General features: G+C 39.0%; 1 protein-coding gene across 1 annotated transcript; it reads right to left on the bottom strand.

Annotated features, from left to right (window-relative positions):
• Positions 1 to 7487: 7487 nt before the first annotated feature.
• On the bottom strand, positions 7488 to 20712 carry LOC126049733 (haloacid dehalogenase-like hydrolase domain-containing 5). Its single transcript, XM_049826615.1, has 8 exons — positions 20562 to 20712; positions 18021 to 18230; positions 16814 to 16926; positions 15075 to 15168; positions 13846 to 13879; positions 12747 to 12921; positions 10479 to 10667; positions 7488 to 9633 (listed from the first exon to the last, which is right to left on the bottom strand). The coding sequence occupies exons 1-8, from the start codon at positions 20685 to 20687 to the stop codon at positions 9237 to 9239; spliced, it is 1338 nt and encodes a 445-aa protein (XP_049682572.1). The 5' UTR covers positions 20688 to 20712; the 3' UTR covers positions 7488 to 9236.
• Positions 20713 to 21191: the final 479 nt, after the last annotated feature.

Here is a 21191-nt window from a genome sequence, read left to right on the forward strand (position 1 = left end):
TATCTTTTGTTGTTATTTTATGCATGTACCTTGCTGTGGTTTATTATCAGAAACAAAATCAAGTTTAAGAAATTATGTGTCCTACTCCACAGTGCTGTATTGTCTTCTACTTTTACACAAGATACGATCTAATGTACTCTACTAAACAAACATTGCTTAACTCTCTTCCTCTTATGCTTACAACTGCCCATCACTTATGTAAATGCATGCACATTAAATTGTTTCAAGTTAGTAAGCTCCGCAACATAACTGGCTAGAAGAATGAAAACCGAAGTCCTCAATGTTGGACAAGTGCAAATAACTTTTTCAGTGCTTACAATTAAGTGTAAACAATGTAGTTACGACTGTACCTTCCCAAAGGAATATTTAGATCCTGGATTTTATTTAATTGCTCTAAATTAAAGAAAGCAACACCCCTTTCTTTTTGCTTGGCTCTTTAATTCTAACATCAGTAGATGAGCATTTTTGATCTGCAGGAGCCAAATACTGAATTACTTGGTTCTGTATTCAGTCTACTACTTCAATAACAGCCTCAGATACCAAAACAGCAATCAGTAATTTTCAATGAAATGGCTGTGCTCTAAAACTGGTTCCTTAGGGGGCTGGGTATAGCTGAATTCATTAGTTAATTCTCTTATAATGACACATCTTCACTATTGAAAACTACTACTACTTTACATTCCAGACGTAACTATGCATGTCACTGGTGTGCACAGTGCTGTAGAGAATCAGTGTAAGAGATAAATAATGCAAGTGTCATGCTTAACATGTAGCTACTCTTTGTAGGTATTGGCCTTTATTTTTTCATGTACTTCACATGTGTTGTGCACATCTCTAGTGCATATCTATATTCTAAATCTGCGTGGGGGAAAAAAACAACTTACCCCCAAAATACAAAGGGAAAAGCAAGTTATGAATTCCAAGCCTGTGATATTGGAATAATGAAACAGTTTATACAAAGCTGGCTTTCATTTATGTAAGTAATACCATTATTATAATACAGTCCTTGAATATAATATGTAGAACAATTCTCTCTAAACCATGGAAAACACATAGCCTTCAAAAGCAAGCCTGTGCTTTCACACAATATGCCAATACCTGTCTTGCTGCTGATAAGCTCTCACAATATTTCCAGAGCAGAAAGGACACACACCTGTGTCAATGTAACTAACTAGTTTCATAGCTGCTTGCCAGGTCATCTTCCAAAGTACTACATGACATGCAGACCACACAAGTCTGACTGATGAGGGAACAAGATGGGTGGCCAGAATCTCCCCAGGACACCCTTTTGCACCCTTGAAAACATGAACAGGCTAAACCAGTCATAAACGGTTATGTGAAGGGCAAAAAAACACATACTGGAAAAAAACAAAACCCTGCTCTGATCTCTGCTGCCTGATCATTTGTAAGTGTGTGGGGCAAATTAAAATATGTATCATTAACAGGTCTCTTTGAATAACTTGAATTTATTGTGGAAAACAACCACAACAACTGTTAGTTGGCTTATTATAAGTGCATATGACAAACACTTTGAAAGGACTTCCTATTTGCATTTCTAGGAACTCAACTTCTCTAGGAATGTGGAATAGTTTAGATACAGGAGGAGATCTATACACATCGCAACCATTTTTCTTTTCTTGTTAGTGAGGTAAAATGGCCTTCATTATGTAGCTTGCACCTGCAAAAAAATACCCTTACTTTTTTTTAGTCTAAGTTCAATGAATATTTTTTCTCCCCATCTATGGTCAGCAACTTAGCTGTTAAACTAGCAGAAAGCATATTCCTAGATACACTTCCATAAAACAAGACATGAGACCCAAGTCCTATTGAAAATCCATTTCTTACTCTGAGAAATATTCTTACCTATACAACAGGTGCTGCTTCTGCTTCAGAAAGAGGTCAACAGATAAATCTGTGGTAAACCTTGCTGGGTCTTAAACTGTAAAACATGTTTAGCATGATCTTAGATTCTGATACTGGATTCTGAGCTCGGCATACAAGACCAACAAAATGCAAGGAGGAGAACTTTTAATTCAGACCAGCTGAGTCTCAGGTGGTCTTAATTACACAAAGTAAACCCATCTGTGCTATTCTGAATATGTACTGATTTATTTTATTCACAGAAGTGACCACAGAAACACTTTTTTCTGAAACTTTCCATGTGCAGGCTGTTTCAATCAACATTGAAAACAGGATAAATTTCGTCACCCAAGAATTCATCCTTGTGTAGATGAAAGATGTTGATACAGACTGTGTAAGATATGCAGGGATACCGTACAATAAAGACTCTTAGTACCCATTTCTGTTCAAGTTACAGAACATACAAGCACACCATTGAATTTTAAATAAAGTTCTGTAATCCTAGCTTCTTGCTTATGACACTGAAGGAAAGAGATTTCTACCCCTTTCAGCAACTGCCTTCTGTGCATAGTATTACTCAGGTCACTATTTCTATCTTCCTTTAATCCCTGGTGAGACTAGATGGGGGGACAAAATAGCTACACTGCATTTGGCATAACAACATGGCATTCTTGCTTTTAACCACCATACAGAAGACAGGGTATGTGGAAAGCCAAGTCAACCAGAGGTCTGGGCTAGTTCACAGAATTTCAGATGCCTGTGCAATTAGTGTAATTTAAAGCAATATATACATGTACATTAATTTCAAATGTGTTTGCACTTCATGCAAAACTATATTCAATCATTACAAAGGTGGATGTCTTGGTGGCACTACATGCAGATACTGTGCTTGGAGCTGCACTCCGAACAATTAATTGACTCAATTGAGATTCAATCCTAGCTGTTGGGAGCAAAAATAACTTAGATTGGGAAAGTAAAAGTTTAGCACAATGTTTCTGTGAATCATTTTGTTAGTATTCCTCCTTTCCATCCATTGCCTAGAAAAACTTTCTGAACATGAAAAAGTTGACAAAGAGCTGATACTGAAGTTCTGAAAATCCAGAGCTGTGAAAGCATCGCCATGTATGATACCCGTCCCTCTGCAAGTCCATCCATCTATTGATGGAACAAAACCCAAATGCCCCAGGGCCTTTCAACTGTACATCCTTTCCACATTTTACAGAAACAACCTTCACGGTGTCATTTCCATGCCACAGTTGCTCATTTTCTTGCTGAAGAGAGCCCAAACAATTGTCAGTTTTATAAAGCACACACACCCTAAACATAAAACATAGCTCTTACTAAAACAGCATATTTTTGATTCAGTTGAAACCATCTACAGCAAAACTGGGAGGTAAACACATCTTTCCCAGCAGTTGGGAGAGGTTTCAAGAGCACCAAACTCTGAGCTCACCTCTCAAACTCCTGGGGCACAATTTCTAAGTCACTGACAGGAAAAACTTAACAAGTGCTTTGCACTTGTTCAAAACCAAGAAAGGGTGCAAATGAGAGGAAGCTAAACTTATGAATGCGTACTCTCATCTGCTATTTTTAAAGCATTCTGGCTTTTTGAGGGTCTGCCAAGCCCATATTACCACTTACCAAGCCGGAGCTCAGTCCAGGGAGTTTGAAAACCTGAAATACCCTGAGCCTTGGAGAACTGCGTGGGGGCAATGGTTTTGCATTTTACTACTTCTGTGATGGGAGGGAGGGGGGGTGGAAGAAAGAAAAGAAAAAAAAAAAAAAAAAAAAAAAAGGAGAGGGTCACAATACTCCGACTTCTTTCCCTCCCGCGCCCAGCGCCACGGCGGGCAGCCGGGCTGAGGTAAATAAAGCCAAGATGGCGGAGAGCGCCCCCCCGCGGCGGCCCCTGGGGATCTGGGCGGGAAACCTGCCCGCCCTCATCCGCACCGGGAGAATCCCATAGCAAACCCGCGCCGCCTCCATCTGAGGGGGAATCTACCCACTTCGCTTCCCAAATAAATTCACCTCTCGCTGAGACGACCCATACTTGTGTGTTTAAGACAAGGGAGCCTCCAGTCTCCCACCTACAGAGTTATTAAGCCAAGTCCTGTGCAGTCGCACTACAGGGGCTGGGGTCGTTTCTCAAGGGTGAAACGAGCTTCCACCTGGATGTGGATTGCACCAGGACTTTGCTCTGCTGAACTAAATACCTTTGAGAAACGCTTGGGCTCTGTACTCATGCTGAGGAGGCTATTGAACAGTGCGTGCTGTGTTGAAGAACAGTTTATGTATGTGGAAACAAAAGGTAAATTACCTATTAATACCTGTTCACATTCATAGGAGACGGGCTGGAGAGCTTCATTTTTTAAGCTTTTTAGGAGGCAAGCCACCGCTATCTTCTCAGAGAACCAGACATTAATTTGGAGATTAATTAGAGCTGTCTTCTACTTTAAGCATTTCACTGTCTTCTGCCAAAAGAACAGGTTAATGCACAAAACCAACAAATAATCCCCTTCAAAAACTACAGATGGTAGTGGAGAAACAAACCCAGGCCATGTGTGAAAGCAGACATCTTTGCACCCTCAAAACCCAGCCCAAACCCCACGTGTGTTCTTCTGTATTCTTCCAGAATTTAACAGATCCTGGACTTAACCACCTCAACTCTCCTGCAGCGCGTGGTCCTGTATAGGTACATCTGCGTTACTGCGTGGTTGGATCACGGTGTCTTTTGAGGGGAAGCTTCTGATCACCTCCACTTGCTCTGCAGAGCAGTCACCAAGCACATCAGCTGGATTCCCTCTGGATGAAGCCTAATGCACTCCAACAGAGGTCTAAAAATTGAATACCAGGTTTCAATACTACACCAACAGCCAGCAAGAATATCTTTGAAGCTTAGAGAAAACATTCACTTGAGCGGATCTTTTTCAATACTCTTACTGATAGTCGTCTGCCAATCCCACCACATTGCAGAGGCTGTGTTTCATCTCCTACTAGCACTGAAATATTTTTAATTTTTCTACATGTGATTTGATTATACCCTATTGCAGCATATCATCACATTTTGTGTTGCTGAAGAATGTAAGACATAGCAGCATAAGGAGGGTTGTCCCAGAAAAAAAAATTACCAAGCAGTTTATGGAAAGAAGTAAACTACTACAAAACACTGCAGCAGATTATTGTGAATTACTCGCCTCTTTAAGGCAGGCTGCCTGGATATGATCTTTTACTAAAAAAATCTGCAATTTGAAAAGATTATTCCCTAACAAGTAGTATCCATAGGCACAGTAGACTGATTTTATAAATGTAGGATATACTACAGAATAAATTATTCCTTTCATTACATTTAAGAGTATTCAAGTTTTGACATGATAAATTTAATTTTAAATGCGGGGGGGGGGGGGGGGGGGTGTATATTGAAGAGGAGATACCTGAAAACTTGTTTTTCTTAAAATCTAAGTCTCATACATTCCTTTAATTAAAAAATGCTTCTAAAGAAAAACATGTCATACTGAAGACAATACATGACTGGGGTTTAATATATTGTCAAGTTTTGTATTAACAAAAATAAATACATGATATATTTTTGAAAGGTTGGTTTTGAGGTTTTTTTTTAATAGAACAAAAGGTATCAAGAAAGAAAACACTACTACACAAAGAACAAGTCCTACTTACAAGAAACTTCAGCAAGATTCTCAGAACTGTTTTTAAAAGCGATTTCAGTGATCTATTTCTGCACATCCTGGTCACTTAGGTGTTTCAACACTACATTTTATATTTGAAAAAAGTATTGCAACATCCAATAGCTTACCTATGTTATGACTGAAACACACTGAACATAACATGTGGGAAACACTGTTTCAAAGACATAAAGTCAAAGCTGAAAACATGTTATACAAGGTAAGTGAAAATCCAGGTAAGAGGACATTCAAGGAAAGGAGAACAAAAGTTAAGACGGGGTCTTAATCTTTCCTTACCTAATATAATATTCATTCATCTCACTCCTAGCTGAATAATTGGGACAAACATTTTACTAAATTCAGTTTTCTTTAAGAACTCTGAAAAAAACACCTTTCCAGTACTAAAGATTGAGATTTCTTCTACGGATTTCCACATCTTAGCTTGTTACTAACAAAGAATCACTAATCACTTCAAAGTACCATAGCAGGAAATGTTAAAAATTACAATGGTAACTCCGATGCAATATCTTATGACACTTCTCTTCAAAAAAGTTCACACCTGTACCACTTCCTGAGTGAATAGGAGGCATGAAATTCAAAGACTTAGAAGTCCATCAGTGTAGCATCTTAATTTGTAAGACATTAAAAAATAATATAATGAACAATCTCTGCTTTTTGAGGTGTCACAGTAATAAAAAGATAAAGATGACAAGTCTTTTGCTGGAATTCAGTATTGAGTAAAGCAGGTGGAATAGAAGGTTTGCCTGAGTCGCATACCAGCACCTTAGCACAAGTATTTTCACCAGAAATTTAAGTTGAAATGTAAACTGGAGTGGGACTTACTGAGGGAGGAACATGCTTGTCTACTCGTTTTGCAAAGTGTGAGGAGTTTGCTATACTACTAACACCAGTAGTAAATTTCAAATTTCAAAATTCTAACTGCGGTGTAAGTGCTCAGTGCACATAAACATTGGAACATGTCACTGAGGAAGCAGCTTGCTTTCAGGCTCTAGAGCTAGATCTATGCTGTGGGGTTGCAGTACTAATTAGGGAATACACAGTCTAATTCCAATGTACCTAGCTCAGCACTGCAATGAAGTTGTGGGAGCATCTTACAAGTGGATGCTGTGAGGTCCTTCACATTTGGCAAGAGCTTCAGGTAAACATCCTCAACAGTAACTCACTATACTCCTTCAAATCCTTCCTTAAAAATTTATTTTTCATGATACGTCACCAAAATATTTGCCTAGCTTACTGGTATACCACAAGTGTCTACTACACTAACATTTCTCTTTTGTGTTTTATAGTAATACCCTTATATACTAATCATCTTTGTCCAACATCTGTGGCAACGACTGCCTATTTTTTGTTTTGTGCTGATACAACTCCAAATATAGCAGCACCCTAGTCCACTACCGGGACTCAGTCATACATTCATACAAAGAATCACATTAAAAATAGCTCAAGCAGACTCATCAGGCAACATTCACACCCCTGCAATGCAGACATAGCCTAAATGGTCTAAGAGGGATATAGACTAAAAACCTGTATTCCTTTCAGTTAAAAAACAGTAGCAGCCTGTTGAACAGCCAAACAGTATTTTATCTGCATACACATTGTAAGTTAATGTTTCCATGAGGGATGAAGTTTAAGTATATACACAGTTCCCTCATGAACCTTTTGAAGTGTTCACATGTACTCTGGGGAAAAAAGAAGAAACAAACTGAATGTTTTCTGTTCTTCATCAACATCCACATCTTTATTCCTTGCTTCACTGACAGCCTGACACCACTTCCAGTAACAGTTAAAGAGCTCTGCAACATGCTTCAGTATTGAAACAATGCAACTTCAAGTCATCCTGACATTTTACAAAACTACCACCTTTACTTAGAAAGATTTGGCATACTTTGCAAATAGTTGGCGTATTACAGAAAAGTGCTAAAGAAATAGTTGTATATCTGTTTATTGTACCAATAAAAAAAGGCAAGAATGTGCTCCCATAATACTTTCCCAGTGAAGAAACAGGAAATACACTGTTTAGAGCAATGTCCTTAAACTGGATCCAGCAAGATACATTGAAAGCTATTTATAAAACATGAATGAATGAATCAACAATCCAGACAGAAGAGAGAGGGGGATTACAGTGGTCTGCAAATAGAGAAAACACAACAAAAAAACGCAACAAAAAAACCTGACTTCATAGCAGCAATGTTGTTTGCGATGTGGGTTTTCAGATTTTGATATCGGGATAATAAGCAGTGAAGAAGCTGGCCAGGAAGTCATTTCACTTTATGCCACCATCTGTCTATCAACGCTTTTAAGCTAGCTTTCTGCTAGTTCTGCAAGTACTTGGGAAGACTGAAGACCCAGATTTTTGTTTGTACAGTTTCTAATTTGAAAAAAAAAAAAAACCCAAACCCAACCCAAACCCAAAACCAAACCCCAACCATAAAAACCTGTCTAGCCCCCAAGGTGATAGTAAGTGGTATTTGTGTGTAAACTGACTTTGTTTTTAAAACACACTTAACTGGCTTATGTTTTCCAAGCTTATGTCACAAGTACACCATATACTGTGTTGTAACAAATTAACACAAAAATATTTTCAAAGACATCTTTTGAATGAAAATGTTTAAAAGTATTTTACAAAAATAACATAAAATAAATTACTTTTTTTTTAAATGAACATCTATAAAATCTATGAACCAAACAACATATAACACTGACACAAGATGAAGTATATTCCACTAAAGGCCAGTTAATTACCACAGTGGTATGAAGCTTCAAGTAAATTACTAGGCACTTTTTGCCCAAACAGTAGTCACTCATTCAGTGGAAAAAAGTCCAACTGATGGAACCACCTGAAACATAATTGCTAAAACTTTCTAAGATTCTAAATTCCTCAAAAAAGTGCAGCTAAAAAGGCAAAGACAAAAAGGCCAGGTATTATGCCACACAGGGCACCCAATGTTAGCCACTTTCCTTACATGACTGTGTTCAGCTTAGTTGGGAGTTCCAAAAATGGTGTTAACAAGTCAGCCTTCTCCATCTTACGTGGGCATTTCTATTAAGGCTATACATGTCAGAGTAGAGAGAAGTGATAGCAGCTCCAGACACACAGGAAAACAGATAAAAAGAAAGGCTGCAGGGTTGTACGTGAGCAGGTAGAAAGCAGCAGAACAGACTTGAACTTCACTCTAATTCGAGAGCACTCCTTGCTTGCAGAACACCAAGCAGTAATACATGTTGTGCTCTGTACCAGCCAATGTGTAATGGTGTGAATGACCCCAGCACCACAATCCAATATCCTCAAGATCCCCAATACCTAGAAGCTCCATCTTTCAGCAAACAAAAAAAGGTACTGTAGTGGGAATTTAAGTACCAGTAACATGCATGAGCTACTATGAAAAATTGCTGTTAAAATACCTACTAACATAATTAATACAAGGGCAATAAAGGTCAACTAAAGCAAGAAATTACGTATTTCAAAGTACTTTAGAAAGCATTATTGATATTTAATATACTTAAGAATATTAATATACCTAAGTATCTATAGGTATATTAATATACTTAATATAAGATTGTATCAATTTAAAATGTAAAACTTTTAGAAAGCAGCAGTTTGTGGCATGATTTTAAAGCACTGTTTTTTGGGAAGAAAAGCATAGCACTGAGTAGTCCTTAAGAAGTCATGTCATATCAGTTAGGTGCAAAGTTCTCCAGCTGGAAGACCAGGTCTACAGCAGCATCAACATCTGGTACAATATGATCTGGTTCTACTAAACCAGGATCAAATCTAAAATCTCTGTGGCCATGGAACACCGTTTCAGTTATGCTCTCCCTGGTATCCAAGGGAACCTCGGCGTGAGGGTTGTAAACCCCAGTACAAACAAGAACAGACCTACAGTGGGCAGCTGCTGCAGATGCTAATTCATTCTCCCAACTGTTGTCTATTTCATCATCCTGAGAGAGAGTGGCAGATCCTCTGCCACCAGCAACTTTGGCCTGAATCCGTGATTTTGAACCTTTTCTGGAGTTCTCTTCAAGATAGCGATTGTAAAGGTTAGCACCATACACATCAGTCATGAGATTATCTCTGGAAAAGTAAGAAGAAACTTTAATCAGCAGTGCAATTTTAGTTGTCAAACTTTAATGTATGAAAGACATTTTTACAGTTTTGCCTTAACAGTTTATTTTATACTTTACATAACTTTTATGTAGAAGTATGCAGATAGGAAGAAATCCAATCCCATAGCTATTTTATTACACCATTTTCATTAAGCATTAACTATGATAAAAGTGAGTAACTCTCCATATTGAAATTGCCAATTGGAGCAGAGGCAGGGGAAATCAAGGGTAGTCCATGAATGAGCTTATTGTATTTCCAAACATCTTGGAGATTCTGGAACAGTCTTTAATACAATACAGCTTTATCTCTTTCTATGAAAAGGATTCTATGATGTGACAGCACATGCAGTAGCATATGACCAAGCTAAACAACCTCACAAATAAATTCTAGCTCTACATTCTCTAATAACTGCCATTTACTCAAAGCTTGTTGGTGTTATACCAGTAAACCTAATAAAATAAACACCCATGCAAATCTTTTTTGTTATATTTACACAGCCTATTACAGACATATAAAAAAGTAATTAAAAAAAAATTGGGAGAAATCTTAGTTGCATATAAACCACTTTTTGTGCTTCAAAAGAAATTACACATGGAAGGAGCAAAGTATTATTAATTTTCAGGATTAGAAACAGTGAGGCTCAAAAACATTATAAAAAGTACGCGATACCACCAAGGCTGTTAGGTAGTCCCAATAATGGTGTTATTTGAGAAACAAACTAGTAAGAGTTGTGTATTTTTCTTGTTTTTCTTTGCTGGTACTTATGTTGCAAGTAGTTTCCTCCTGTACTTGTTTCACTTCTGATATCTTACCCGACTGCATAAAGAGTTTGAATAGGTTGCTTCCACTGCCTTTCTGCTGCCTGAGCCCTGATGAGGTATTCTGCATACTGGTAGGTCAGTTTACTAGGTTTGCCCATTAAGACCTCATATTTCAGATCTTTGCCAGTGATCTTCTTGTAAATGTTTTCCAAACAAACCATGAATGTTCCATGCCCAAACCTACACAGATATAAGGACAAATCAAATGATATTAAGTACACATAAAAAAAGCAAATCTTTATTTCATGATCTTTTAGGAATAAATCATATCCTGTAACTATCAAATTTCCCTGAGTTTGCATGCAACATTTCCGCAGCTGTTTCACTGAAAATTAAGTGCTGATTAGCTGAAAAATAAATGCCACAATAAAAACCTGTAATTGGGACAGCATAACAGACTTATGTATTTTTAAAACGCAGCAACAGTTTGTGGTAGCGTTACTTGCATTTAAGTAGACACCCTAGTTACAAAAGCGATGCTTATGAAATAATGCCTAACCTGTAATCTACTCTCTGCATTGACTTAACAGAATCAGCTAAATTAACAAAGAGGCAAAACGGAAAAGGAAAGTTAGTCAGACAGGAGGAAAATTGCTCCCTCCTTAAACACAAGAGTATACCAAACCCCACTTGTAATATAGAAACAAAAACCTTTATGGGTTTCTATAAACAAAATAGATGCAAAGGAGGATCAAAGAATAAGCTATAATTTTACAGAATGCTTTTGATAACTCAGTTATTTTGATCAAGGTGCAAACAGTGATGATGGATCATCAACTAAGCCTGTAAATCAGTAATTTAGAAGACGTAATCTCATGATGAAAGAAAGCAGTTTTACTTCATTACTGAAGTCAGGATGTGGGATTAGGGATGAACTAATACATACCACTTGAGAAATATCGAATTACCAAAACAGCCTGAACAAGAATTCTTTATACAATAAATTACACATACTACTTCACAAGAGCTGCTAGGCAACTTGTAATGCACCTGGATTAGTATATCTGCTCAAACCAGGTACCTATAGCCTAAAAACCCCCAAAATACCAGTATAATGAGCATCAGAAGCCAGTAGAGATAATACAAGGTGTACTAACAAAGAAACTAAGTCTCTAATGGCCTAGAAATCAAGAGTCTTTTAAGGAAAAAAGCTACAAAGAAGGAAGCAGCTGTAGCACTTTTAAATGTGGTACAGAATTAGCTTTTGTGAATTCTGAATTAACCCTTCATTCCCTCTCTCCACCCTGCTTGTTGCTTTGTATTATGAACTAATACCAATAAATAAGCATAAAATTATTTCCAGTAATTATCAGCAACAGCTTAAAACAACTTAGTCATGGCATTATATTCCAATAGTGAAGGTAATGGCACTAACGGATGCAACCTTGTCACACTGTCAAAGGAAAAAATGAACTTATACTGGATCTTTCCCAAAGGACACAACTGAAACTACGTATCTTATTCACTGTAGATACATTGGCTGCCTTTCTGTAGCCTGAAACTATCACACATAGGTCTTTTGCCAATGTGATAATTAGAGGTGGTCTTTGCATTCAAGTAAGGGTATCTGACAAGACCTTCAACCCAAGATCAAGGCAGCAATCAAGGCAAAATAACAATTTCTACTTCAGTCTATGCTCTAATTTTGGACCGGTGGGAAGGGAGGGGAAACAAAACTATTAAAGAACTACCTTCTATTGAAAACAAAATCAAACAAAACCACTATCAGAGACCATGCCACCTTATTCTGTGTGTTCTACTTGTTTTTTCTTGCATTGCTTAAAGACCTCACTATATTGTCCTCAGCTCAAAAACACTCACTGCTTTCAACTAGCAGGGTCAATTCTTTACCCTACCAGAAACTGTAGGGTGGAAAAGAGAAACACCAAAGAAGGACCTAATGAAATGAAACAATGGCCTTGATAATTTTTTCATTTTTTCCTTTGAACTGAGACTCTGAGGCCCTCAGGCAAAAACCTATCTTTCCCCACTCCCAGAAGAGTGGGGAAACAAAAAGGTTTAGGTCTTAAAAGCAGTTTTTATCTTGAGTAACTGATTTCCTGAATGCAATAACATAGACAGTAATAAGGCAGCATTTGCTGAAAGTGCATTGCTTTAGAGACCTTGTATTCAAAGCTGAGACCTACTGTGAAGCTATAGCAAGAATTTTGTGTAAAAGTATCAACTCTGAATTTTACTGAAGAAACAAGGGAACCCCAAATATATCCCGATATACATACATGTTATAATTGCACTTACCTTGGAGACTGTGCTTCAGCTACCCACATCAGATCCATATTACAAGCAAGTACAGGAATGTGAGGGTAATTTTCACGGTGATATGGATTTCCAGGATAGCCACTTGTCAGCAAAACATCTATTATCAACTGAAGATTGGTTTCCCATCTGACAGGCTCCCCAAACAAAATAACAGCTACGAGAACAAGAATTACAAAATACATTTATAGAATTAGTTAACAGGGCACCAAATCTCTGACACTAAAACCTTGTCTGAAGAGACTGAACAAGTAATTTGATTTAATCATGAACTGATTAAATAGTCACATTAACTTTAACTTAGGGTTTTAATACATTACATGCCCATTCATTCACAGAAAATCTCACAGGTAACAAGACTCCACTGCAAAATCTACAGGTTTAAGAATTTGGGCCTTTTTTTAATTGGCTAAGTTTCTCCATAGCACCACAAAATATTAACTTCTAAACTGTATTTCTAAGTCTTTCATACCTTTGTGAATTCTATGTTTACATACAGTATTTAAATAATCCATCACAGATATTATTTTGTTCATCTTAAAACAAAATTTGAACACTGTTTTTAGACATTTTTCTGGTCTCCAGCAATAATCTGACATGGATATTTTTAAATCCTAAAGTCCAGTTTCTACCTTCCTGTACTTCAGATGAGATGAAAGTGAATACAGTGTGCTGAAACAAGATGCTTCTTGAACTACAACTCTGAAGTGACCATCCTGACTACTGTAAAAACAAGACCGATTATTTCTGAACATGTCAATTCACTCCTCATTTTTGAAAGGAAGGCAACAATAGCCTATTAAAGGAAGATAAAAAGGAAAGCAGACTGCCCCTACTTTCTGAAACTTCAAAAACACATGGCTGAAAACTGCGCACATTAAAAAAAACAACAAAAAAACAGCTTTATCACACATGATACATTCCAAATTAATGGCAGATGCCATTAACAAAGAAATTTTAGAATTGTCTCAGCCAACTTTCTGAAGTGCCCAGCAATATAAAAATAAATTCTAATTATAGAGGACAATAAAGATATTTCATCTATAAATGGATAGTTGCAAGTTAAATAAAGATAACTGACCCTCAATCTTGGGAAGCTCCACAGCAGAGGGGTACTGCAATAAGAAAAAAAATGAACGTTTTCTACAAGATTAGATATCTACTACTATTTTTTAACAGAATAAATTCAAGTATAGCTCCCACGGTTGTCTTCTGCAACACTGACAGGAAATGTACTCTCTATTTTGGTATATACCTGATGTCAGTTTACTTAGAAAACTTGAATTTCAATTCTGAAGTGAAATCTCGTGGCAAATGGATAGCAGACAAGTTAGCATGTTCTACATTCGCTAGCCTCCTACATCTATTTAACTTCCTCTGGCAAGCTTCAGTTGTTTAATTTACTTGTGTATGAAAGTATGGATGTTTATTTTTCTACCAGAGTAAGAGGCCTCTAGTATTAACAAGATATTTGAAAAATAGTTTTTGAAATGTATTTCTTTAACACTGCTAAGAAAGAAAAACACATTGTATAACACATAATACATTTCCTAAGCAAATAAGAGTTTCTACTTCATGATTCACTCCCTATGGTGACAAATAAGTTAACAGTTTCTTGAACTTCTACATCTGCATGGTTGAGAAGCAAGGCAAAAGGTGATATAACTGAGTTATGGATTCTATGAACCACAAAAAATTTCTTGACTTCACATGGGAAAAATCCACTCTATACACTGACCCTGAATATGTACAATACATGCATGTATTTATTGTGTATGTATCCACTTCTTTTTGAAATTCTGCACAATTCCGTTGAAATCATACTGTACGTACTGTTAATATTTAAATACATATAAGTAATGGTATAAACAAGAAAGGGAATCCTTTGGAGAAAAATTAGTTATCTGCAAAGCATTAATTTACAATCGAAGCAACCTCATGGCCTAGAAACAATACCAAGATAATACTATACTGAAGGAAAAAGCTTATTTTGTCTTCCACACATCTGAGGAATCTAATAAGCTTTCCAAGACAGATTTTGAATTAGGTACCTGTACTAAATTATAACTTTTCCCACAACAGTAAGTTACAAAATCAAAGATTATGTTAAACAATTACCACTGATAGAAAAAAAAAAGTCTATACAGTTTTTCTTGAAAATCCTGTAATAAAACAAATGAGGCAGCAGAAAAGCAAAGTCAAAGTACATTGTAAGAACAGCATTAGCTCGGTAGTTCAAATATTGACCCCTATTATAGAATGTCATCTAATGAGCAAACAAAGAATTTTAAAACAAAAATATATACTTACCAGAACATTAGGCCTTCTGTCATGGTCAACTACATCTAGCAAAGGGTGTTTCTCCCGCAATGTTTCAATGGTAATAGGTTGACAGAAACCAAGGCTGGGAAAATACCAGTTAAGGATATAGAACTGCTTCTATTAAAAGATTTAAAGAATTGGCAATTTCATTTTAACAATTCTAACATATGCAATTTATCTGGTAAAGCAAATTATTTAGGAATGAAAGCAATATATCAAAGACTGACTTTTACTTCTGTGAGATAAAGAGACGATCATCCCATTACTTATAAATGGGAGACCTATGTGTCTGAAATCTTAAGACAAAAATTACACATAAATCTTTCTCAAAATATGATATAAAAAGCAAGAAGACACTCTAGACCTGCAATACTCTAAGATCATCTCTACAGAAGCACAAAAAGAAGTTCATCTGGCAGCAAGACATCATCTTGTGTAATTATTATAGGAAAGAAATATGAGCTAGTTGAGGAAAAAATACAGTCTCCACAAACTGTGCTTTCCTTAGGCCATTATAACTGCAAATGTATTGCTAGATAAACAAACACCATAAAGCTCAGTCTTCTGCAAAATGGTGAACTGACCAATCAGGTTTAATTATGCTCTAAAGGTAGTTAAGATAAATACTGAAACACATCAAAAAAGGAAAGGACCAAAAGGGGAAAAAAATAACCTCACGATTTGCATGGTAGTGCTCTTAAATGCTGATATAACTCAATAATTTAAACTTGGTTAACAAGAGGTAATCAAACTAAATCTGCTCGTTTATGTAAAAAGCAGTTGTTGCTACTCTCAATACTGGCAAATTCTTACCATGCAAATGAAAATAAGAGCTATTTAAATATATCACTTATACAAACTAAGCCACCTGATTTTATATTGGAATTAGCACCACAGGCCATTTGTAAAGTCGTTTTAAGACTAGATTATCCCATACAAAAATGCTATCTAACAGAAATATGTTTTTTATATTTTGTATTCAGCTTTGTAACATACTTTTCTCTTACCCATGCCGAACAAATTTTGACAGTTAACTGGAATATTCCTTCAGTGACATTTTCTCATCTTTGTATTTGACATAAAGCTTATACTTCAAAGTTGCATATACATTTTTTACAACTTATAACTTACACAAACTTTAATTAAGTCCCAATAAAGAAGTGCAGAATGAAAATTATGCAAAAGTTAAGGTCATTAAATTACAGTTTGAAGCTTTGATACCACCATTATATCAACATAATTCAAGTTCTTTTTGGCAGTTAGTATAGAAGCGGCAAAATATCTTCAAGTATAGTTCTACTCTAGATGTTGGCTACAAAAAGAACGTGACCTGGCCCGGCCGCACACTAAAAGCAAATCTTGAGCCACTGAGCTAAAAGTCAGATGTGATAAATAATAGATAGAATGCCAGGCTCTCATCCTCAACGAAGCACAAACCCTTTGTGCTAAAGTGTCATTTGCAAATGAGTCAAAACCATAACTCTTTCTCTTTTTTCCTTCCTCATTAAAAACACATAGAACAAAGTGAAGCAAATATCAGCATACCAACCGTTTCCAAAACATAAATTTGACATCATAGTAAGAACTACCATTGCTTATTACTGGATTTGTAGTGTTGAAATGTTTGGTCTTCAGTTGATTCACAGGATCCCCTGAACTTGAGTAAAGAAAATACTTAAACAGAAAGGTTTGTGGGTTTGTGTTTGTTGGGTTTTTTTTAAAGATACTCTCGAGCAATATCAAGAAGTGGTCCTTGTCCAGATACAAGAACACATTTTTCATGATAACGTTTGAACATCCGCAGAGGACTGTGTGACATCATCACTTGTTCTTGTGAAATCTGTTTGGGATTTAAAAACAAAAGGAGTTTGGTTTTTTTCAGGTAAGTTTATATGTAGATTTAGTTAACAGGTGTGACAAATTCTGTGAATTACAACATAATCATACATATTTACCTAAAACCCTGCCATATCATTTTCTCCTAAGTTTCACAGATGATGTATTGATAATATGCCAGAAAAAAACACATTACTGACAAATGGTCATAGACACCCCCTTCAGCTTCCAGAATTACTCTATTCAACATGAACACCAGGTTTTCTCCCCTAGTTTTACAGAATCACCAAACGCATTTAGAAAACAAACAGGAAAGAAGAATCAGAACTGCCCTAGTTACAACTGTGGTCCCTTTGCCAGACTGCAGCAACTGATTTAACTGTATCAGAAGACTTCGTTCTTTTATTTTACATATCCCCATTCCTTCAATAGGTATAAACCCAGTAAAATTATTTGCCTGGAAGTATGCTATTATGAATTGCTTCTTACCACCTTTACAGATCGAAAAACCTCAAAAATAATCGAGATGTTACTTTACCCATGACACACAGGATGTTATTGATACAGATACGCCCACATCTGCTGGCCCTTACGGAAACAAAGGGCACTGCAGAACTGACTTTATGGCTTTCTCTTAGTAAGGCCCAAACACAGTCTTCAACAACAGAGAAGTCCTACTGCCTGCTGCGCCCACAAATCGGGGGGGTAAAGTTTTGCCACACGTATTGAAAATAGGCAGGAAGCTCCCATCCTGCACATTATCACAGAAGACATTCAGCTTGCTAGAGCAGAGTTTCATGTTGCTGGCATGCACTTTTTTTATTCAGAAGGAGAAGGCAAGATTTATTCCCACGATAATAATGTTGCAAAGAAATACCATCACCATTAGCTTTACCATTGGAGAAATCAGTACCTTTACCAACGGAAATACCATTAGCTTTTGGACAGCATTTTTTACTTTTATAATACCTCCAGCAAAGCATTTCAGGGGGCTTAAGGGAAGAACAAAAACGATTAACTGAACAGCATTTAATAGAAGGTAATATATTTGACACATTCACTGTAAGTAAATAACTAAACAGGATTTAAGCTACTCACTGGAACTCCCAGTAGATGAGACAACTGATCAGCTTTTTTCTGGCGAAGGCAATTCCCTGCATTGGTGACAAACACTACAGGCACCAAGAACTGTCCCTGAGAATTCACTAGCTTTTGAAAGGCTGTTTTTGCAGCAGGAATTGGAGTCTTTCCTCGTACCAGTACACCATCAATGTCAAAAAGAAAACCAAAGGATGGCAGCATGTCGAGCTGTAAGAAAGAGTTGAAAAGAAAGAGTACATTAGTTATGCCCAGACTTAACACATGTTTGATAAAGCTTACAAAAGCTAAAGCCCAATGAAAACAGACGCCTCCACAGAGAAGGAATGGATTTTTAACTGCACATTTTAAAGCATCTTATATTCATATGCTACAATACCTACTGTGAAAAAAGGAGCACTAGAACTCCCTTTTCCTTATGCATACAGCCTCATGAGTTCTACCTTGCTTTATAAGCAACGTTTCAGAAGATAGGGACAAATTGAATTAAACTGATAAAAAGAGGTACAAAATACATGCTGCTGTGCCAGTGAGTCACACTTTTCATTGATTTAACCCCACTCTATTTCACCGGTAATTTCAGTGCACAGAATACTAACAAAATAAACTACTAACAAAATAAACAAAAGTACATTTTTCAGCAGCAGGTAGGTCTTGAATGCAAGTATTGTACTTAGCTCGTCCCTTACAAGATGTTTAGATACTAAAACTGTCCCTGCTGTCACTTGTACTTTCCTGTTCCAGAACAGGTTCGACTCGAGCCAGGTATCTGTTGCACTCCTTAGACATTGCTTCAGTTGATTCTTAAGTTTTATATATGGCAGACTAATGCCTACTGGTAAAGTTAGCACCTCCTTAAACAAAGATGCTGTTTGAGTTACTAAAATTTATCCCATTGCCTGCCTTTGAAGAAGCGAAGAGCTAGACCTGGTAAGCCCAGAAAAGGAGAGGGAGGCTAAGAAAGATAAGCTGGGCGATAAGCCTAAGGAGCGGAGACAGAGAGAGGGCTGTTGAGCAATGAAACCGTGACTGAATCAGGTTGGAAAAGGATGGACTAAAAAGGATCTATAATCTAAGCTTCATTTCTCTCCGATGCTTCAAATGGAATCCAGGACTCTCAGGATTTATGATCCCCTCTTTCATCGTTTGATGAAAAACGAGTGAGAGATTAAGTGCTGAGACCGAGTGTGATGGGGAGAACAGGCGCAGAAACAACTCCAGCCAGCAGAGGTGGGACAGCCTTTGCTATTCAAGCTGTCTCGGGGCACATCCTGACAGCAATCCAGCCCACTGTTCTTCCCGTGGAGGGAGAAGGGCATTTTGCCTATTTCAGCAGCACTTTGTTCCTCATCAATTATTCATCTGCTACATTTTTCCTGCAGCTGGGTACAGCACAGAGATAGGCACTGCCACAACCACCACCGCCTGAAAGGTGATGTGGCTGCAGACACACGCCTTGACACACCGGCTCTCACTGCTGCCTCTTCTAAAACCATGGCACGCCAATGACGTTTGAAAACCCACGAGTTTGAGTACATTTCCCCTACAGAGCCCAATTTAATAAAGTCAACACTTTAAATGTATTGCACTATCATTGCATTAAATTAGGCAGTTGGGTTTTGTTCAGTTTTACATGCTGGAACTCCCCCTGAAGCCCTCTCCTTTCTCCCCGATATAATTGTCAGCCCTCTGAAACAACAACCCCTGCAACCCCTGTCTCCAAGTAGTCTGCAACACTTTGAGGAACGCTATGTTAGAAATAACCCGCCTGCTGCAGAAATGATGTTGCAGGCTTGCTGATGGACATACAGTAGTCTTCGCAGGCTTTGTAAGCTGGTATGTGAAATTACTGAAACTATAGTTTTGTAAAAACCGCAGTTCTTCACGTTAACTTTGCCACCTGTAAATAACGTAGATTACAAACGTGAATTTTACAGTGAACGACAGCGTAGCAAGATTTTAAAAAAAACAGAAGTCTTTTGCCAAGCATACAGAGAAAAAAAGAACCAAGCAAGGAATTCAGCCTATATCCGAAAGGGAAATAAGGAAACTAACAGCTATTTTTTTCTTCCTTTTGACCACAAAGGAACACTCTCCGCGACAGGAGAGATCTGCAGCGCTGCCACAACAAAGGAGCCGGGACGAAGCCCGGGGCTCCCTCCGAGCCCGACCGTAACGACTCCCGCTGCTCCTCTTCGGTGACAGCGGAAGGCAAAAGCCTTGGCAGAGGGGGGCTCGCAGGCACCGCCGAGGGAACCCCGGTAACGACCTCGCAGCTCCCGGCTGGGACGGGAGGGAGACGATCCCCCCGCCCCGGGCAGGGAAAGCCCCCGGGAGCGGGAACGGCCGCTCCCCGCGGGCGGCCGGCGCCCCCGCCGCCCCTCAGCCGCCGCGGGCGGCCCGGCCGTGCCCCGCCACACCCTGGGGCGCCGGGAGGCCGCGCCCCGCCCAGGCCGGGTCCGGCAGCCGCCGCCCGAGGCCGTTTCGGTTTCGCTCCGCCCGCCCCCTGGACACAACCGTCTCCCCGGGCCCCTCGCTTACCTTGCCGCCGCCGCTCCCCTCGGCCGCCGGCGCGCCGCAGAGCCCGTTGAGCGCCGGGAGCCGGGGCGGCCGCCCCGCGGCACCGGCCCTGAGGAGAGCGCGGAGCGGCGGCAGCGCGCGCCGCATAACGGCCGCGGGGCGGGAACGGCGACCGGCGGCGGCGCGCGCCGAGCCACCGGCCTGCCCCGCCTCCACACCGCGGCCACGCCCACCTCCCCGCCCTGTCGGCTCGGGCCCCGCCCCCGCGCCGCAGCCTCAGCTCGCCCGGCGGCGGGCCGTGAGGAGACGGCCCCGCCCCCGCCCAGCCAGCACCGCCCATCGAAGCTCTTCCTGGCTTCGCGCCGCCATCTTGTCCCCTGGCAGCCGGCAAGCGTTGGGCGAGGGGGAGAGGGCCGGGGGTGACCCGCCTCAAACTCTGCAGGAGGCGGTGCCGCTTCAGCGGCAACATTTCTACCTGGGAAAGAACCAAGTTCTTTAATAACAAAGCGGACGTTCCTTCTGGTTCTTCAGGAGTCGACGCTTTTCAGGAAAAAAGCATATCACATCTGTACGCAAGCACTGCGCTATCTTAGATCTGTATTGCAAAGGCATTTCCCAGCAACTAGACTTGAAAGCGAGAAAACAAGCACG

The sequence above is a fragment of the Accipiter gentilis genome, chromosome 23, assembly GCF_929443795.1.
Source record: "Accipiter gentilis chromosome 23, bAccGen1.1, whole genome shotgun sequence".
In the NCBI taxonomy this organism is placed as follows: domain Eukaryota; kingdom Metazoa; phylum Chordata; class Aves; order Accipitriformes; family Accipitridae; genus Astur; species Astur gentilis.

Excerpts from the sequence above, each read along its gene's own strand:
- LOC126049733 (XM_049826615.1), bottom strand. The coding sequence starts at position 20,687 with ATGCGGCGCGCGCTGCCGCCGCTCCGCGCTCTCCTCAGGGCCGGTGCC. Across the intron at positions 16,927-18,020 it reads CTCATCTACTGGGAGTTCCA|ATTTCACAAGAACAAGTGAT; the intron begins GTGAGTAGCTTA and ends AATCCCAAACAG. Across the intron at positions 9,634-10,478 it reads CAAACTCTTTATGCAGTCGG|AGATAATCTCATGACTGATG; the intron begins GTAAGATATCAG and ends TTACTTTTCCAG.